Source organism: Panicum virgatum, chromosome 2N, assembly GCF_016808335.1.
Source record: "Panicum virgatum strain AP13 chromosome 2N, P.virgatum_v5, whole genome shotgun sequence".
Classification (NCBI taxonomy): domain Eukaryota; kingdom Viridiplantae; phylum Streptophyta; class Magnoliopsida; order Poales; family Poaceae; genus Panicum; species Panicum virgatum.
The window spans coordinates 58,443,788-58,464,734 of NC_053146.1; the positions used below are offsets into that span (position 1 = coordinate 58,443,788).

The 20,947-nt window shown below is 48.7% G+C and overlaps 2 protein-coding genes across 3 annotated transcripts; one reads left to right on the plus strand and one right to left on the minus strand.

Moving 5' to 3' along the window:
• Window positions 1-3,775: 3,775 nt before the first annotated feature.
• LOC120658384 (ubiquinol-cytochrome-c reductase complex assembly factor 1-like) lies at window positions 3,776-7,776 on the minus strand. Its single transcript, XM_039936659.1, has 7 exons — window positions 7,464-7,776; window positions 6,434-6,647; window positions 5,662-5,828; window positions 4,917-5,041; window positions 4,518-4,578; window positions 4,380-4,428; window positions 3,776-4,292 (listed from the first exon to the last, which is right to left on the minus strand). The coding sequence occupies exons 1-7, from the start codon at window positions 7,701-7,703 to the stop codon at window positions 4,204-4,206; spliced, it is 945 nt and encodes a 314-aa protein (XP_039792593.1). The 5' UTR covers window positions 7,704-7,776; the 3' UTR covers window positions 3,776-4,203.
• A 497-nt stretch (window positions 7,777-8,273) lies between these two features.
• Window positions 8,274-19,044, plus strand: LOC120658409 (peptidyl-prolyl cis-trans isomerase FKBP20-2, chloroplastic-like). 2 transcript variants are annotated; one of them, XM_039936686.1, is made up of 8 exons: window positions 8,276-8,413; window positions 8,466-8,593; window positions 8,717-8,786; window positions 9,076-9,293; window positions 10,060-10,169; window positions 15,729-15,837; window positions 16,016-16,092; window positions 18,583-19,044. In XM_039936686.1, exons 2-8 carry the CDS (start codon window positions 8,548-8,550, stop codon window positions 18,700-18,702), a joined length of 750 nt encoding a protein of 249 aa, XP_039792620.1. In that variant the 5' UTR covers window positions 8,276-8,413; window positions 8,466-8,547; the 3' UTR covers window positions 18,703-19,044. The 2 variants fall into 2 exon arrangements, with proteins under 2 accessions (XP_039792621.1, XP_039792620.1); XM_039936687.1 differs by lacking the exon at window positions 15,729-15,837 and having other exon boundaries at window positions 8,274-8,413; window positions 10,060-10,161.
• Window positions 19,045-20,947: the final 1,903 nt, after the last annotated feature.

The following is a 20,947-nucleotide window of genomic DNA, read 5'->3' on the forward strand; positions in this document are numbered from 1 at the left end:
GCGCGCACCGGAGTCGCCCAGCCGCGCTGGTGCTCACCCCGCGCCGCCCCGTCGCCGCTTGGCCCCGCCGCCGCCGGCACGAGCCGCGCCGCCGCCTCCTCTGTTTAGCGCCGCCGCTAGGGTTTGCCGGCGCCGACCGCCCCGCCGCTTGGGGACGCGTGCGTGGGTCCTACCGCGCTGCTGCTGTTGCGCCGCCGCGCGGGACGCCGCCGCCGCGCGAGGGCCCCTAGTCTGCGCCTAGCGCGCCGCCGCACGCCGCGCCGTGCGTGGCCGAGCAGGGGAAGAAGCCCCTCCCACTGACCAGTGGGGCCCGCTGGTCAGGGGGGTAAGGGGGGATTTTAGTTATTTTGTGTTTAATTTTGGCTGTGATTTATAAATTCCATATAAAATCAAGGAAAAATGTGAAAAATATGAAATAAATTTTGTTGCATTTGTTAGAGTAAGATCTATGAAGGAAAAATATCCACAGTGGCAAAATGACCTTTTGACCCCTGCAAGAATTTAGATTGTGTTTAGTCTTGCTTAATTAGTTTCTATAGATTTGTTAATCTAAAAATTGTGAAATTTTTGCAGTAGCTTACTTTAAGCATGAGTGATCCACCATAAAATTTTCATACACATAGGACCTAGTTTAGTATATGAATATAAAATGTAACCAAACTTAATATGTGTATAGGAATAATAATATTTTTACATGTAAATTTTTATACAAATTATAAGAGGCAAATAATAATGTCTTTGCTAGTCATATTTTATTTTATAGTAAATCATGCTCTAATTGATAATTTGGCCTCTAATTATTTCTAGCACTAGGGTTAAAGTTATTTATCACCATACTTGCATCCTTTTATGTAAATTATTAATTTGTTTAATGATTATCATCTAATGGCAAAGTCATGTTGGCATTTACTCGTTGTCTCATACGCATGACATTTACTCATTGTCTCATATGCATACATATAGAATCCGCGACCGAGGAAGTCGTATACGAGGTGATCGCGGAGCCGCAGGAGCAGACGGAGCCAGCCCAGCAGGCGTTTCGTGACGACCCGGCCCAAGGCCCAGTGGACCCTAGCTCTGAGCAGCAGCCCGCAGGCAAGCCCCGGAGCATAACCTATTATCTTAACTTATGAAATGTTATATATATATTTACTTGATTATGCATTAAGTTTCTAGGCGTTGGATGAAACCCTAGTTGCATGATTCCTAGGTTCCATTAGTCGGAATACTAGTATGTGTTGTCGTTATCCTTGCCATGCTAAAAATAGGATCCGGTAGAAGTCGAGTAATTCCTGTTACTCGCGAGATATAGGATGTCTTTATGATTTATTTATGGATTATTGGAATATGGATGAAAGGAAATGAATTAGAGACTGGGCGGGAACTGTCTAGCCCCGTCTGTGTCGGTTAAGGACCGTTCGTTGTCTGGCCCTGTGATCGAGTTTTAATTGTACTAGCCGCATACCGGGAGTAGGAGGTAGTTGAAACCGGTAAGCCGAGTACTGCCTCGTTTCGAAAGTACAGAACTTCATCACCACCCCTTAGGGCGAGTCGGGTAGTCGCGGAGAATTGGGATGCATATGTTTACTTTTGGTGGTCTCTCGTTGAGCCCGGCTGACTATATGTAGGTGGGGCAGTTCTGTAGTTCGAGGCGGGGAGGGGAATGGTTGGTCCGTATGGTCCGACGGGGCCAATACGTGCCGTGTTGGTTAGGTCCACCTTGCAAGGTTAAATCGGATCGATTCGCCGACAGTCGCTCTCGGATATGAGCACCTTTATCACAGCACCGCATCGTAGTAATGTGATGGAATTTTAACGTATATGTTGAAGGAAAGGTTAAGATTACTAATTGATCTTCTATTATGATTGTTCTAGAAAGGGGTTCTGCAAATGTCTAGAGGATATTAATTTATATAGAATGTGAGCTAAAATATTGAAAGTAAGGACTCACTCTTAATTGCTTTTCCGTAAAACAACCCACAGCCAGAAAGCCATGCATGTCTAGATATTGGGCTATGTATACCTATAGTCGGATAAGTCTTGCGGAGTATTAGTATACTCAGGGTTGTGGCTCAAACTATTTCAGGTCAGGATGGGATCGACTTCTGCCCTTGTTGTGCTAAGTTTATATAGCTTGGCGCGGATGGTTGGGAGGTGGCCGGACCAGATGTTTAGTCCTTGCTAGTTACAAAATCACACACCCGTGGGCTGAGTGTGTGATTCGATACTGCGTTTCATGTATTATAGACGTCAGGTTTCCATATCGGACTTTGTTTTAAAATAAAATTGCTCTTGTATATTATTTATGTAATTAAACCAGGTCCGTAGAACTTAATGTACTCTACTCGGTATTGTAATCGTATTTATATGTACTCGTTATGTCTGTACTGCCTGCGCTCACCTTCGTATGGGACTACTGGTGTTTGTTTCGATCGGAATGTCGGTTTCGAAAGGACTGCCAAATTAAACCGTTAAGCCAAATATGTCTGATGTGTTCAAATGATGGCCATTTAACTTAATTTGAGTTTTAATTTGGCAGTTCTGTCACAAGTACGCAATAGGCGTAGAAGCTGCACTGCTGCAGTGCCCTCTGTTTCTTCTGTTTAATACGAGACAACTTCTTAAATGATTCGTTGTGTCCTGCCTTGCGTTCAAAAACAAAACAAAAAATCTTGCGCTGCAAAACGATTAGAGTCGGGGGGCTGCAGTGCCCTCTGTTTCTTCTGTTTAATACGAGACAACTTCTTAAATGATTCGTTCACCCTGTTCGGTTGGTGGACAGTCTCTAGCCTCTATAGTATTTTTCTCTCAAACAATTCCAGTTCCAGCCTCCAGCCACCAGCCAGGCAACAGTATTTTTCTCTCACACAACTCCAGCTCCAGCCTCCAGCTCCAGCCTGCCGAACAGGGTGGTTGTGTCCTGCCTTGCGTTCAAAAACAAAACAAAAAATCTTGCGCTGCAAAACGATTAGAGTCGGGGGCTAACACAGTTAGAATAGTTCTAATAATAATCCTGTTATAATTTCAAATTTTTCTACATCTTTTCGTAGCTCTGTGCATTCATTTTTGAGACCAGGACCCAGGCTACAGCCCTGGCAGACCGGGCGTGGCTCCGCGCATCCTGCTGCCCCGCCACAGGGTCGTGCTGTCACGTCGGTTTCTGTTTCACACGGCACATGGCCAGATTTCTTCGACAAATGGAGGAAAAAGAGCACGATAACGACTGTAGCGAAACAAGGAATGGGGCCCCATCTACTGGACCCTGTGAAAGCGATCTTAGCCTGACCGCATCAACTCTTGTCACCGCAGTCCTTTTTTTCTTAGAACATCGGGCAGTTTGTTTGGCTTAACTCACGCAGTCTTTTTTCTTAGAACATCGGGCACTTTGTTTGACTTGTCAGCGAACCGGCCGGCCAGCAGTACTACTCTCACATACTAAATTAGCATCAGCCAGCAGCTACCAGCCAGTCAACAGTACTGTTCTCTCATAACAAATCAGCACCAGCCACCAACCACAGCCAAACAAACACATTAAAATGAGCTTGAGACCAATCCCAGAAGAACACCAGAGATTGGGCTATAATGTAAGAGCCTACTTACATGTTGACAAAGAAAGATGGCAACAAATCTTGCATAAGGTTCGCATGATGATTTAGAGTCCGGCAAGGTCGTTTGCCAACTATCTCAGGCTACTCAGCACGTAAGTTGAACTTTTAAAAAACTTTGTGCGGGTATGTAGCATGTCTCGTAGTATTATAAATTAAACAAACTCAGGTGACAACTTCAGATAAGCCTGATTGCATTATTTTCCCAGATCATCCAAGCAACCACGGCAGCCATCACTAGTACATATTTAGATAACACATCTGTAGGGTTACTTCTCTACACCTCCCATTGGAATGATGATCAAGTCCAAAACAGCCAGGGAAAAGGATTGCTAAATAGGGGGGGGGGGGGGGGGGGGGGAGGCTCCGTTCTGGTGGGAGGACAGCTACAGCAAATGGATCGCTTGCATAAGATAAACAAGATGAACTTCCTATCTAGAACGAGGTATATCCATCAAAAGTTTCGATCCAGAAGACCCCAGAATAAACAAGTGATGAATAAAAAATCATGTTATTTGTGTTGCTGAGGGAATGATAGGTATCCACTGATCCTGCTGTTTACCAATCTTCACATGAAACACCGATGTACCATGGCAGTTCATCGTGCAGGCTTCTTTGGGCTGGGACTGGGAGTTGGTGGCAGCAGGGTTGTGAACTTGAAGTTTCCAGAGAACATAGCATCTTTGTCTGGAGACGAGAAGTATACGGTGTGTTTAATCTATTCAAGAAGAATATGGTTTATGCTTTTATATGTGAGAGTTGCAGAAATCAAACCAGTCAATGATAAACAAGTTGCCTCCCTTCGTGTGTATCTTGCCAATGCCTGATAATTAATAGAATAAGCAGTTTCAGATTTGTCAAAGATGACTATGTTTTGATAGGGCAGTTGTCCCCGTCAGGAAAGGAACTTACCTGGACAGCAGGGGCAGCAGCCGCATCCATAGCCTCTGAACCTTCGTCAGCATAAATATTCCTAACATTCAATAGACATACCCATCACATATAATGTCAGAAGACTTCTAATGTGAAAGAAAGAATGACCAAAACAGTTTGCTGTCTCGATCACTCAAGGGACATTTGGGTAAATGTCCATGGAGGGCCATTGGGAAGTGCTGGTTAACACAGCCTGATACTTACAGCATCAGTGTTACAACCACAGTCAATTGATATATGCCACGTGTGGGCCAAAAAAACGAAGGAAATAATGCTCAAAATTGTTAGGTATGTCCAGGCAGAACATTCCTTCTGTATTGAACCTAACCTTGCAGTAAATTGCTACTTGGGCTGCTAGGTAGAGACTGGCATAATTACCTCCAGATGACGTTTACAAGATCATCCTGACGAGCCTCTGGTCTTATCGCAGCATCGTACTTCACAATGTTTCCATAGAATATTTTCTCTAGCTCTTTCATCCATTTTGTCAAGAGCAAGTTAACCTGTAGATGCATTACCATGTCATCAATCAGCTTTCACAAGAGGAAGAATGCACAAAAAGTAAAGAATCCTCTTATCGTTCAAGAGGAACTGAAGATACGATTGAACACAAGGACTCGGTGCTTTTAGCATTAGGAGTATCGTTCGTGATTAGGAGACAGGTGGTACTAAAAATATGAGAAATATACACATTTCTGTTCTTGGTTTTCTACATGAAAATGAATTACATGAAGCAAACTAATGCTAGTAAGTTGCTATCAGTTGAGCATTCAATCAGTACTGAAACTGCAGGTGATTGCTGTTTCCTTTTTGCTATGCAATCATATCCGAAAGCAAAAGCAAGGGCAGCAAACATTGAGAATCAAAAACAAAAAGAACGGCAGGACAATTTCCACTGTACAATATCCAAATGTTGGTATTCGGATGTGTATGAAAACTATGAATACTGCAACCCCCCTCACCACAAATCCGGTATTCAAGAAATTATCAAACTGTATGTAGGATGGTAAAGCATATTTACCAATCAACAGAAAGCTCATAACAGATCAAGAATCAAGATGATGTAGTGCATACAATCGAACCATATGCATCAGTTCTATAAGAAAACAGCCAAAGAGCTTACCCCAGCTTTTGAAACTCTGATCTCCACATCGTGGTTGTACATTTCATAGATGTACTGTCCAAATTTAACACCATCCTTCCCTTCTTCCTTCAAGCGGCGTAGAACAAGCCACATATGGAGGACAAGCAATGAAAATGTTGTTTTAAATGTTTTCTCCAACTGAAAAACTGCAAAAGTACATAAAACATATTTGTGTCTCAATATATCACGATCATAAAAGGACAAAAGAAGTTAACAAAAGCTCAATCATCATGATACCAATTTCTGCCTGAACAAAGATCACTCCTCTGGTTTGGTAAACAAATTAAGAATTAACTGAGTCCATTGTTCTCATTCAACTTCACTACACCTAATAGCAACTTATAGCGCATGTTGCAGAGCAGGGATAATAGCATTCTTTCATGAAAAAAATTTGTGTGCCAGTAGCAGCTACATATTCGTTGGCTTGTGCCATCCCCCAAAAGCTACTAGTTTTTCAGAGAAACAGCTAGTAAACTTCTGCCAAACAGCTCAGAATGCACAATTATGCATCCGCATATGAATCCCAAGCACTTCAGCGCACCAGGAATTCAAGATCAAGTTCTTATTGCTCTAAACTGATGTAGATCAATCATTCAGATACTCATTTTCACCGCTAGCATATTCTTCTTACAAATAATTAACAGACAGTAGTATTGTAATAAAGAAGAATGAAAGACCAAGAAACAGGCACCAAATGCAAAAACCCTGTAATAAGCAAGAAAGAAACTTGCTTTCAAGCAGGAAGATTTACCATCATAAATAGCAGGAGAATCAACTTGAGAAGTGATTCGATCATAAACAACATTTGCTCCTCTAATGGCCTTGCTTTGCTTGCTGTAGAACAACAACAGTGTGAGCATGAAACGCTTGATGCCTTCATACTGTGGATCTGCTGCTCTAAGAGGGGAGTCAGGTGGCAACGCTAATGAACAGGGCTTGGACAGAAACATAGAATTCAGTCTGACCTGCCAAAGAGAAAAGTAAACATTGGAGTTAAAAATATAAATGTTGATCAAAACTTCAAATCCTTTTCAAAGGGAGTAATAAGTAGCAATGAAAAAAATGGTGATGTATAAGGAAGTAATAATATGTTGGACTCCATATCCTGTATTCCTGTTACTGTAATCTCACATCAAATGTGCATCTTACATGCCATAAGCTTCAAAAGTATATCAAGCCTATGCACATCTCTAGAAGCCATTGAACAATCTAATGATGACAAGGTGGAAATGTGCAGTACAGGTGTCCTTTAACCAAAACAATGGAAGCAACAACATATACAACCGGAATTAGGGCAATACAGAAGCACAGCATTGCCATTTTGCGCACTTTGATCCTGTAAACAGGGTGCAAGCTTCATCAAGGACCTCGTAAGGATGTAAATGTGCACACCACACAGTCCTCTCAATATACAGAACACTGCCGATTTGTGCTACTAACCAAGTTCCAGAATAATAAACCACCGGTTGCAAATAAACACTGGAGGAATTCACGCACCACAACGTGGAATTTTCTGAAATTTCTCCAACTCCACAAGCCAACCTTTCCGCACGAACAGGCCAACAGAAACAGGTGATCCGATAGCTACCTACGTGGATACGCTACAAACGCAGCCTACAATGGCGAGCTCAATTCAACTCCATCCCCTAATCTCAGTAGCTACTCAGAAAAACGAGCTCACCCTAACCATCCAGATCACACGGGCACACACAGGCTGGGCATTGGGCACCCAGAGACCCCAAGTGGCGTGCACCGTGCACAAGATGGGAGAGCGGCAGTACCTCGGGCCTCGGCCCGGCGGAAGCTGGGGCGGCTGCGCCAGGGCCGCGTGATGTGGCGGTGGCGGTGGTGGCGGCGGCGGCGGCGGACTTGGAGAAGGTTCTCGAGAGGGTTTGGAGCGGAGGCGGCGGCACAGTCGGAGATTTCGCGCAGGCCCTGGAGAGGACGCGGGACTCCGCCGTGGCGTTCCGGGATGATGCGGCGGCGGAGATGCGGCAGGCGGCCGCACGCCACCGCGACATGGCTTCCTTCCGCTCGCGCCTCGAAAGCCCCTCCCCGGCGATTCGGCGGACGGCGGCTGCGAGGGGGCGGACCAGGGCCCTGTTGGTTTGGTTCAGCACACGCAGCACAAAAATTTTGACCAATAATTAGAGATATTAAATAAAAATAATTTATAAAACTAACTCTACAGTCATGTTTTACTTCGCGAGACGAATCTAATGAGGTTTTTGACCACACGATTAGAGGATACTTACTGTAGCATCATTGTAGTCAATTATCGATTAATTACTGTCATTAGATTCGTCGTGAAAAATTACACTCATCCGTGAAAAAATTTTATAAATAAACTTCGTTTAATACTCTATATATGTAAAATTCTTTCCTCAGAAATTGTGTGCTACGCTAGAGCTAGATAGGGAAACCAAACAGCGCCAGAAGGAGGGGGGAGATGGCTACGGCCTATGGCTCACCACCAATGGAAGCGTGCGTGGTCACGCGACGCGGGGTCCACCAGCAGATGCGACGCGGCACGCTTCCCTCACTAGCACGTGGGGCTTACCGGCGTCTCCTCCGGAGCCTCAACCTGCGGCTGGGCGCGGTCCACCTCGGCCGGTGTGCCGAGAGCCCCCGCACGGGCTGGAACTGAACGGAACGGGCTGGGTGCCGTCCGGTGGGCTCCTCATACTGGAGGCGAGCCCAAAACCCAAACCCGCCGATCAGCTTATCCCCTTCCGCGCAGGGGGACATATCCTGTCCAATCAAACTTATGGTGCAATCACCCATCCGCAGCACACGACGAACTGCGACTGCGAGACGAGGAGGGGGAAGGCAGAGGCAGTGGCGAAGGAGACAATTGGGGAGGACATGGAGCCGATGCCCTCCTCCCGCTCCGTGCTCTCCTCCTGCGATCGTGAGCCTTCCTCCTCCTCGCTGGCGAGATTGCTTGTCTAGATGCGCACGGTCTTGCTCGTTCCTCCGTTTTCATGCACCACTCCGATTCTGAAAATGGAAATCTGGCTTGCGGTTATTGCAGGGATAGTTGTTCTTGCTCCGTCCGGGAGAGTATCCGCGAGTGCGAAGCGGAAGGAGAAGGGAGTAGTATGGTAAACTGCAAACCCTCGTTCAGCCATTGGAAATGCTTTGCTAATGCCATGTACCCATGTGTGTCGCTGTTGCGCAGTTTGTCTTGGTTGATAACATGCTTTGCTTGGTAAATGGAAAGTGTTTGTTCTTGGCACACATGACACATATTCGTAATAATTAACTGTTCTGTCCTTGACACATCGAGAGACCTCCACTGCACACCCTCTTTTTTTTAATGAAGAATTGCAGTGCTGTTACAGTGCACAATGGTGTGCTGAATGGACATTATTGCTGTGGAAAAACTCTCAGTATTTTGGGTGGTGAGAAGGACGTGGAAGAGGGGAGGATCCGGAGGAGAGCAGCATTTTCCTTGCTGCTGGCTTCGCCGGTGTTGTCAGTGGCGTTCTCGGCCTATGCGAAGAGTAAAAGCATGAACCCTTACGACGAAAGGCGGCTGCTTCAGCAGAATAAGAAGATTCAGGAAGCCAACCGTGCCCCCGAAGACTTCCCAAACTTCATCAGAGAAGGTGAGCAATCGTATTCCTGGTCGTGGCTTACAAGTTATGGGCCATAGACTATGTTATATTGTACGTACTTAGATTGGATGTAATTATATGTTTTAGATGGATTGGATGTAATTCTAGGGAAAACTTGGTATTAAGCAGACGATTTTTCACCACCAAACAAAGTCTGTAATCATGTAGAACTTCTTTTCTACGGTTCTACCCATCGGCTGTTGCTAATGGATTTATGAGTCATAAGAGAATTCGGGAATATCATATTGTCCAAGATTATATATTTTGTAGTTTACGGTGTCACCTTTAATAGTCCCTAGTTTTATATTTCAGTATATGAATGACATGAAAAATAACATGGAGACAGTATATATATGTACTACTGTGCATTTATAGTGAATGCTATCTTGCTGTCTGCATATTGATAAAATTGTAGGTACATCTACTTTTGGTTGTGGTAATAGCGCAACATAATATCTGTTACAAAGTGCATCATTTTTTTGGAAAAACTAAAGAATTTGCAAGTAAGATCAAATTTGTAGTGTCACAAGAGACATTTGATTCTGGGAAACTTAATGATAGTATTATTTTTCTTTCTGTTAAGTGTCACCTAAAGTTTCCATGTAGGAATGTTAGGGTAATACAATGCATTGATATCTCTAACAATAATCTTCACTGATGATCTCTGCACTATGCAAAACAAATGGTAGTGTTTCTTTTTACCTTCAGAATGAATAGAACTGTAAAAATTAACACAGGGCAATGTAATGCATTTCAGGTTTTGAAGTCAAAGTAGTGACATTGGACAACTGCATAACACGGGACTCTGGACTAATGTATGAGGACATAAAAGTTGGTACAGGCAACTCTCCAAAGGATGGTCAGCAGGTTCTTCCTCCAAAGCGTCGATCTTATTTTCTTCTGTTCAGTTACTACTTATTAATGTCTTCTAGATCTATATAATCTTAGTGTTCTGGGATATGAATTAGATCGTTTATTTGTCTATTATTTGATATGGTATATTTGAAGATGTGTGGTTGTGTACCAAAAGATTGATTTGCGCACTTTCACTGTGTTACTACTTGTTATGTTTTGGCTTAGTTGGTTTTATCTAGTGTTCTCCTTAAGGATGGTCAGTGTTATCACATTTTCTGTAAAAATTAGAACTAAGCAAATCATTCTACATTGCTGCGAAATATGTTACTGTTGGAGTATATTGAGCCCATGTATACCATGTATAGAGGCCCATGTATAGGAACTATATATCCCACCCTTCTAGGGTTTGGAATAATACAATTATTATTCTATCTAACATGGTATCTTTTGCCTAGGTTTTTCTCCTCTCCTCCTCTCCTACGTCCCAGGGCAGCCGCCGCCGGCCGCCGGCGCCGGCCCCCTCCTCCTCCTTCCCTCCTCTTTCCTCCTCCTCCTCCTCCTCCTCCTCCTCCTCCTCCCCTGCGCCGGGCGCTGCCTCTGCGTGGGCTGCCGCCGCGGCTTGGCCTCAGATTTGCCCCGCCGCCACCCTGCAGCCCCCTGCCGCCGCCTGGGCCCGACCCGCGGGGTCCCGATTCGCAGCCGCCCTCCCTGCGCCGGACGCCGCAGCGGCGGGATCCGCCCTCAATGGGCCGGGCGCTGCCGCCCACGCGGTGGCCCTCGCCGCTGCAGCCGCCGCCGCAGGTCCGCCCCTGCCGGATCCCGCAGCTGCTGCGCCGCGGGTGCTGAGGACGCGGGGGGAGCACCGCCGCCCAGCAGCAGGCGGCGCCGCGCCACTGCAGCAGAGCGCCGCCGTGCAGGCGCTGCAGGCTCCCCTGCAACCTCCCCTGCAGCGGGCGCTGCAGGCCGGCGCTGCTGCAGCTGCGGCCGCCGCCCAGAGCGCCTACGCTGCCGCCCAGCGCGCCGCCGCCGTCGATCCGACCATCGCGGCGCCCTGGTCACCCGCCGCTGCTTGGCCTGCGGCGCCCTGGCTTCCCGCCGCGGCCCTCGCCGTCGTCGAGACCCTCCCCAACCCACTCCTCCCGCCACCGGCGCCCCAGGACGCCGCCGCCGCTGATTCCGCCGCCCGGGCGTCCCTGGCCGCCGCCGCCCCTGGCGCAGCCGCGACCGCCGCTGCCCACGGCGCTGCCGCCCTTGGCGTCGCCCCTGCCCCCGACGCCCCTCCTCTTGGCGTCGCCCACCCGGCTCCCGGCGCGGCATGGCCATGGCTCCAGGGAGCCGCCGCCGCGTCCTATGCTGCTGGCGGCCCGCCGCCGTGCCAGCGGCCGCTCCTGCATCCCTCGCCGCTGCGCAAGCTCAGGCCGTCGCGACAGCAGACTTGGCCGCCGCCGCCGCCTTTGTGGCCGCCGTCGCGCACGCCGCGCGGGCCGCCGCCTCCCTTGCCGCCGCGCATGCCGTCGCGCCTGCCGCGCACGCCGCGCAGGCCGTCGCACCCAGGGACCCCGCGCGGGCCGCTGCACAGGCTGTCGCGCCCACCGCGCGCGCCGCGCAGGCCCAGGCCGTCGCGCCCACCGCCCAGGGGGGTGGCCCTCGTTCTCAGCCCCAGCCGGCGGCAATGCTCGCCGCTGCTGCTCCCCTGTTCGCGCCATTCTAGACCCCGCCCGCTCCACCCAGCCAGCAGCCGACCTGGCCTGGGGGGTGGGACCAGGCCGCACTGGCGCAGTCCTTCAGCGCCATGGGGCGGACACCGTCGGTCAGCACCGAGTGGATCGCCGACTCGGGTGCCTCCTTCCACACCACCCCACATGCCGGTATCCTCTCTTCTGTTCGATCCCCACACCCCTCTTGTCCTTCTTCCATCATGGTTGGTGACGGGTCTTGCCTTCCTGTCACCGCCGTGGGTTCTGCTCCTGGCTCTTTTCGTCTTCCCAATGTCCTTATTGCTCCTCAGATGGTCTATAACCTTCTTTCCATTTGTCAGTTTACAGCTGACAATTCTTGTTCCATCGAGTTTGATTCTTCTGGCCTCACTGTAAAGGATTCGGCCTCCCGGCGTCCGCTACTCCGGTGTGACAGCACGGGGCCCCTTTACACCCTTCGCCTTCCTCCTTCCGCTGCAACACTCTTGCCTTCTTCTTCGCCCTGGCCGTCTTGGTCTGCCGCTTTTGCCGCGACACCGTCTTCCACCACCTGGCATCGCCGTCTTGGTCATCCTGGCCGCGACGTTCTGGCTCAGTTCAGTCGTAGTACCGATGTTCCTGGTACTAGGGCTCCTGCTGAGCCCCTCTGCCATGCGTGCCAGCTCGGTCGTCATGTACGGCTCCCTTTTTCTTCTTCTTCGCATGCGACGCATGAATTTGACCTTGTTCACTGTGACCTGTGGACCTCTCCTGTACTTAGCCTTTCTGGTTATAAGTACTATCTGGTGGTGGTCGACGACTTCTCGCACTACTCTTGGACGTTTCCTTTGCGCGCCAAGTCTGAGACCTTCCCCACCCTCCTCCACTTCTTTGCCTGAGTGTCCACTCAGTTCGGCCTCACCGTTAAGGCCGTCCAGTGTGACAATGGGCGGGAGTTTGACAACTCCACCTCCCGTTCTTTCTTCCTCTCTCGGGGTGTTCAGCTGCGCATGTCTTGTCCGTATACCTCTCCTCAGAACGGCAAGGCTGAGCGGATGATTCGCACGACGAACGACGTCGTGCGCACCCTTCTGATCCAGGCCTCTCTGCCCCCGCGCTTATGGGCTGAGAGCCTCCACACCGCCACCTACTTGCTCAACCGTCTTCCGTCCACTGCTTCTCCTGCTCCCACTCCACACCACGCTCTCTTCGGTACCCTTCCCCGCTACGACCACCTTCGAGTCTTCGGGTGTGCGTGTTACCCTAACACCTCCGCCACTGCTCCTCAAAAGCTGGCGCCCCGCTCTACTCGTTGTGTGTTCCTCGGGTACTCCCCTGGCCACAAGGGGTACCGATGCTTTGATCTCACATCTCGCCGCGTCCTGATCTCCCGACACGTCGTCTTTGACGAGTCGGATTTCCCCTACTCCACCTACACCACACCTTCTCCTGACCCCGAGCTGGAGTCTCTGTTTCCGACTGACCCAGTGGTTCAGCCACTTTTTCCTGTCTGTCCTTTCTCTGCAGGTTTTCCCGGTACACCGGCACCGTTCCCGGTGATCCCTGCTGTGCCGAGCGCGGCCTCGGTGCCCGCGGTCGCGCCTCGCGCGGCCCCCGGACCTCTGGTCGTGCCGCACACGGACCCGGTGTCTCTCACTGCGCCACGCGCGGCCCAGGTGCCTCACCCTGCACCTGCGCGGTACGCTCTGCCGGTGCAGGTGTACCGGCGTCGCTCCGCGCCGAACCCGGTGCCGCAGCGGTACGCCGAGCCGGTGCAGGTGTACCGGCATCGTTCGGCGTCGACACCGGTGCCGCCTCCTGCTCCGGAGTCCCCTGCGACGCCGGAGCCGTCGCCGCCGCCGCCGCCTCCTCCGGCTCCTTCTCGAGCCGAGCCGGAGGTGTACCACCCGCCAGTCATCCATCGGGATCCTCGGCATATCCATCCCATGGTGACTCGGCGGATGGCTTCTCAGGCCGCGACTCTCTCCGCTATCGAGGGAGAGCCTCGGGTCTCTCCGGTACCCTCCTCTGTCCGTGACGCCTTGGCGGATCCTCACTGGCGTCGCGCGATGGAAGAGGAGTACGCGGCTCTCCTTGCCAACCAGACGTGGGACCTCGTGCCGCGTCCGTCTGGTTGCAATGTGGTCACCGGCAAGTGGATCTGGACGCATAAGCGTCGAGCTGATGGCACACTAGAGCGCTACAAGGCTCGCTGGGTTCTCCGGGGGTTCACCCAGCGGCCTGGTGTGGACTACGATGAGACCTTCAGCCCAATGGTGAAACATGCTACTGTGCGCACGGTCCTCTCGCTCGCGCTCTCTCGCTCCTGGTCTGTGCACCAACTGGATGTGAAGAATGCGTTTCTTCACGGCACTCTGTCAGAGACAGTGTACTGCTCTCAGCCGGCGGGATTTGTGGACTCGAGTCGTCCGGATATGGTCTGCCGGCGCAACAAGTCCCTCTATGGTCTGAAGCAGGCTCCTCAGGCTTGGTACTCTCAGTTCGCCACGTTCTTGCTGACTTTGGGATTCACCGAGGCCAAGGCTGACACTTCTCTGTTCGTCTACCGCCGTGGGAATGAGACTGCCTACCTGCTGCTCTATGTTGATGACATTGTGCTCACCGCCTCCAGTCAGCAGTTGCTTGAGCGTGTCATCTCCTTCCTTCAGCAGAAGTTTGCTATGAAGGATCTTGGTCAGCTCCACCACTTCTTGGGTGTTACTGTTGAGACTCGCCCGTCTGGCCTGTTCCTTCACCAGCGGCAGTATGCACTCGACATTCTAGAGCGGGCTGGGATGACTGATTGCAAGCCATGTTCCACTCCTGTCGATACTCAGGCGAAGCTGTCTGCTGATCTAGGTGATCCCGTGGCTGATTCTACTGCCTACCGGAGTCTTGCCGGTGCCTTGCAGTACCTGACCTTCACCCGGCCGGATCTCACCTATGCTGTTCAGCAGGTCTGTCTTCACATGCACGATCCCAGGGAGTCTCACCTTGCTGCGCTGAAGCGTCTCCTCCGGTACGTCCGTGGCACTGTTGGCTTCGGCTTGGTTCTTCACCGCTCTCCCACCTCTGAGCTGGTGGTCTACACCGACGCTGACTGGGCTGGCTGCCCGGACACTCGCCGCTCTACTTCCGGCTACGCCGTCTTCCTGGACGGCAACCTGGTCTCTTGGTCGTCCAAGCGGCAGCCGGTTGTCTCCTACTCCAGTGCTGAGGCGGAGTACCGGGCTGTCGCTAACGATGTCGCGGAGGCGTCCTGGCTTCGACAGCTCTTGGCGGAGCTCCACAGCCCGCTCGCCAAGAGCACGCTCGTCTACTGCGACAACGTCAGCGCCGTGTATCTCTCCACCAACCCCGTCCAGCACCAGCGGACGAAGCACGTGGAGATCGACCTACACTTCGTGCGCGACAGAGTCGCCGTCGGCGATGTTCGGGTTCTCCATGTCCCGACCACCTCCCAGTTTGCTGACATCTTCACCAAGGGACTGCCCTCCTCAACCTTCTCGGAGTTTCGCTCCAGCCTCAACGTAGCAGGTGGCTAGTTGTGGCTGCGAGGGGGGTCTTTGCCCTTTGTACTTTCTTCTGGTCCAGTCTTGAACACCGCTGCGTCGGTAGTTCAGACTGCGGGGGGTGTTAGCTTTCTTGTTGTCCAGTCTTGAATACCGCTGCGCCGGTAGTTCAGACTGCGAGGGGATGTTGGAGTATATTGAGCCCATGTATAGAGGCACATCTAGAGGCCCATGTATAGAAACTATATATCCCACCCTTCTAGAGTTTGGAGCAATACAATTATTATTCTATCTAACAGTTACTAATATTGTTCAGTCCTTTCAGTTATATTTATAAGCAATTTTCTTTTGCATGATACTGACTTCCGTCAATTCGATTACAAATTATATTTCATTATGTGGGCTACAACGAAGCGGGTCGAAGGATAGATAGCACCTATATTCAAGGTTCCCCTGCAAAAATTCGGTTAGGGAATGGAACACTGGTTCCAGGAAAGTATTCACTGTCTCATTAGTTTCCCCCCCTAGGCCTGTGATGCAACTATCACTATTCTTAGTGCTTTCTGGTTTTCTGCATTTGTAAAACCAGCTTGAAAATATAGCCCTGATGAATTTTCTGCAATGGGGAGCTGTAACAGATTACAGCTGATTTTAGACATTGATACTTCAGGTTTTGAAGAAGGCATACGGGACATGAAACCAGGCGGTAAGAGAAGGATTATAATACCTCCAGAGCTTGGTCCTCCTGTAAGTTACTGTCTTTGTTTGCTTAGCATGCTTGAACTTATTTACTTCCCTTATATAAGTATGGTTGCTTTGTCAGTAATACTCTTTACCCTCTTCCTGACATAAGATGACGAGGACGACAACAACAATAACATAGTCTTTTGTCCCAAGCGAGTTGGGGTAGGCTAGAGATGAAACCCAAAAGACACAAATGTCATGGTTCAGGCACGTTGATAGCTAGTCTCCAAGCGCTCCTATCCAAAGCTAACTCCTCAGATATATCCCAATTTTTAAGGTCTCTCTTAATTGACTCGTCCCAAGTCAGTTTAGGTCTACCTCTACCCATCTTTACTTTATCAACACGCTTTATCACCCCTCTACGCACCGGCGCCTCCGGAGGCCTCCGTTGGACATGTCCAAACCATCCCAACCGATGTTGAGTAAGTTTCTCATCAATTGGTGTCACCCCTACCTTTTTCCGAATAGGTTCGTTCCGGACTCTATCCCTTCTTGTGTGCCCGCAAAACCACCGTAACATCCGCATTTCTGCTACACTCAGTTGCTGGACATGTCGCCTTTTTGTAGGCCAACATTCAGCACCGTATAACATCGCCGGGCGAATCGCTGTCCTATAGAACTTACCTTTTAGCTTTTGTGGCACCCTCCTGTCACAGAGGACACCAGAAGCTTGACGCCATTTCAACTAGCCAGCTGAGATTCTATGCATAACATCTTCATCAATGTCGCCATCCTTTTGTAACATCGAACCTAAATACCGAAAAGTGTCCTTATGGGCCACCACTTGCCCATCGAGACTAACGTCACCACCCTCATGTCTAGATGCGCTGAAATCGCACATCATGTACTCGGTCTTGGTCCTACTAAGTCTGAACCCTTTTGACTCTAACGTGCGTCTTCACAGCTCCAACTTCCTATTTACCCCTGCTCTACTCTCGTCCACTAGCACCACATCATCAGCAAAGAGCATACACCAAGGGATATCACCTTGTATGTCCCTTGTGACCTCATCCATCACCAAAACAAATAAATAAGGGCTCAATGCCGACCCCTGATGTAGGCCTATGTTAATAGGAAAGTCATTGGTGTCGCCACCACAAGTCCGGACAAACGTCATCGCATTCATGTACATATCCTTGATGAGGGTAATGTATTTAGTTGGGACTTTGTGCTTCTCCAAGGCCCACCACATGATATTTCTCGGTACTTTGTCATACGCCTTCTCGAGGTCAATAAAGACTAGGTGCAAGTCCTTCTTCTGCTCCCAATATCTCTCCATCAATTGTCGTATTAGGAAAATCGCCTCTATGGTCAACCTTCGAGGCATGAACCCAAACTGGTTTTGGGTCACACTTGTCACTCTTCTTATGCGGTGCTCGATAACTCTCTCCCAGATCTCATCATCCTTCACTAGAAGTTGATCCGTCCTATCCTTGATGCATTTGATTTGGTTGATGTCCCGTGTCTTCCGCTCGCGGATCCTAGCCATCCTATAAATGTCCTTCTCCTCTTCCTTCGTGCCTAGTCGCTGATACATAACGCTTTGCAGCCCTTTTCGCTAATTTATAGTCCTCGATGTTGGCTGCATTCTTGTCAAGGTGGAGGCGTTTGAAACATTCCTTCTTCTCCTTAATAGCCCTTTGCACCTCGTCATTCCACCACCAGGTGTCTTTCCCTTCCTGTTTGCCTCCCCTACTCACGCCAAGCACCTCTGAGGGTTAAGAGAAATTCTGTTAAAGAAATAAATCATCATTATTCTAGTCTATGTGACATGTCGGCTGCATGAATGGATTGATGTGGCATTTTGTTAGTCTTACTATATTTTTCTCTTTTTTTCATGTTGAAACATTAGGGGAAAGACCTTACTGAAAGGATAAGCGAAAGGACACTTGTTAAAAAGATTTTTACATCAAAAGAAAAGGAAAAGCGGAAACAACAGATAATTTGAAAAGTTTCCAGACTGTTTGTACCATGTCAATGTCAACCTCAACAAGAGGAGACTCTAGATATTAAAACAAGAACAATATCCTCACTTAACCTGTTTGGAAAATGTACAGGTATGTGGACATCCTATTCTTTATGGTACAGGCCAGGCCATCTGAACTAAAAAATGGTTTCCTAAACTAAAGGGATTGGTTAAGTAAGCTCAAGCACTCATCTGGACCTGGTTTAAAGAAGTTGTCCACTGTACCTGATTTAATGCTCCAAATTGATTGGCATATGTGGCTTTTATGGTAGATTGATAGTGAAATTATTGATAGGAAGAACAAAAATAAGTACCAAAAATGAAAGAGGACATTAGCATCTGAGAAATGAAAGAGGAAATTATTTTCTGGCGTACAATGACTCCAAGAGAAGTTTCTCTGTCAGATTATCCCTTTTGAGACCTACCTGATTCTAAATATCATCTCCATAAGTACAAACAGAACTAACGAATTATTAGCTGTCATCATGGTACACTACTCCTGATATACCCATCACATCTGTTACAAGGTCGGGCCATCGACATTCTTCAGCGCAAAGCAGTTTGAGGTGTTCGACGTGGAGCTCCTGGCGGTGCAGGGCTGCCAACAGAGGACCATAGCCTTTTATTCAGATGTTGTGTGCAGCTGAGCATCTGATATCTCATCAAGCCTCCACTTAGCAGCACATTTTACGTCATCGTCCTGCATCTTTGGCTGCTTACAGGATTTTTGCTGGTGGTCGGGGTTGTTGAGTAATTGTATAGCCATCAGTTGTTTCTGCTACAGTAAAGGTTACTGATCCATAACATTGGTAGACTGGTAGAGTATTAGCTCTTCATTTTTGTCCTAAATGTTTGGCTTATCTGTTTTCATCTTATTCCGACTTATTCTCTCTCATAAACACTATTGAATCAGCCGAAATCAGATCGGCTGAATACCCTTTGTTCAGCTGATAGTGGCATATGTGCGCATTTGGTGCGTATTTTTAGAAGGTGGCATGTGTACCTTGATGTTGACGTTACTACTACGATCGAGCTACACACCGTCTCAGCTCCTTACCTATTCAGCTCTGGTCAGTTGTCTTGAACTTCTTGAAGTTACTTACCTAGATTTTTCTTTTGTTGAATTGGGTGGTTTCAATCACGGAAGGAAAATGCTCCTACTCTGATGAGACCAGTAGTATTTCCGAATGGTTTGACCACCTCATAGCAAAAATTCCCCGAACATTGATTGTGACTTGTTTTGAATCTCGTACTACTTCAAGGACTCCATTTCTGAATTGTGGATGACACGTACGTTTGGAGGTTTTGGATTGTGGATGACTCGTACTACAGTCAGTGCTCCTCCACTCAATTATGCGAGGTGCTAAATCCATGAGATAATCCACGAGCGCTGAGGGGGCATCAGATCCAATTCCCATGGAAAAGGCAGGCACGCAGGTCAGCTCGACTGCTCGAGGCGCTTTCCAAAGGATGGTGGATGGATGTGCCATGGCATGATGGCCCTGGGTGAGGCGTGAAAGCGATCGAGAAGGCCCTTGTCCGTCCCATAGCGACCCCGTCCCCGGAGCCCGCCACGACGCGCTATGTACGGGCCCGATCTGGCGTGGGACCCACACGTGCACAAAAGAGTACTACGTACGTACATACGCTAAAATAAAACACCTTGCACCCCTAAAAAAACCAAAATAAACCGTGTGCATCACCGTATTATTTCATATGAAAGATTGCAAAACTCATACGTTGCAACTCGCTCTCTTTTGTTCCCGTATGCCTTTGTGAAGAAAAGTCATTGTGCGTAAAGAGAGTAAAGCTAAAGTAACCATCATCGTCGTTTTGTTACTAAAAAAAGTAACCATCATTTTTTACTCTGGTTTGACTAATCTATGATCAGATTAGATTCTTAGGAAACCATCCACATACGTGGCACGTGTAAAGAGGAACTATGCAGTACACTGTACACAAACAATGAACTGATGTATGAACGCTCGACAAGAAATAAGGAAAAAGCCTAGATGCATTGGGACCTCTCTCGATCGAGCACTAGTCACCGGATATATTCCGACGCACCAAGTCTAACAATTCTTTCCACGAGATTCTACACTCCCATGCTCCAGTCTTGCCAATGGCGCCTAACAAAATTGCGCACACGCTTACGAGCTTCTCTCCAACCGAAGATTGTAGACTCCATAGTGAATACACCAACCAATCTACCATACCAAGCAGAGGCTGCAGTTGCACCGATGCAACTAATATACTGCTAGCTTCAGTTGAGCAGATGCGGATGGCGATGGGTAACCCAACTCAGCCCGTGGTGCGGCAACGGCGAGGTATCGCCAAACCGACAGGCTGGTGACGCAGATCCGCGTGCGTGCAGACAGCGACCACATGACCGCCGCATCCCACACTGATCGCTGCCTGATGACGGCCATCACTGACCGGTGACGCTACCGCCCGGTCGGCGTCGGCTTGATTAGCAGAAGAGGTGCCCGCTTTTGCTTGCCGGTAAGCTCAATTAACTTAACCCTAGGCTAGTGATTAGCGGACCCGAGTCGGTTGGTTCTTCTTAATCTCGTGCCACTCGTCAGTGCGGCAGCAGAACCAACACCTTCTTTGCACCTGCAACATTTTATCTACAGTACTCCCTCCGTTCTAAATTATGAGTTATTTTAAGAATTTTGGAGAGTCAAATTTTTTTAAATTTGACTAAATTTATACTACAAAATAATAACATTTACGAAACCAATTAAGTATCATTAGATTTTTTGTTAGTCATATTTTTATAGTATATCTATTTAATGTCGTAAATATTTGTTTTTTTTTATAATTTTAGTTAAATTTTGAAATAATTTGACTCTCCAAATTTTTTATAATAACTTATAACTGGAAAGAGGG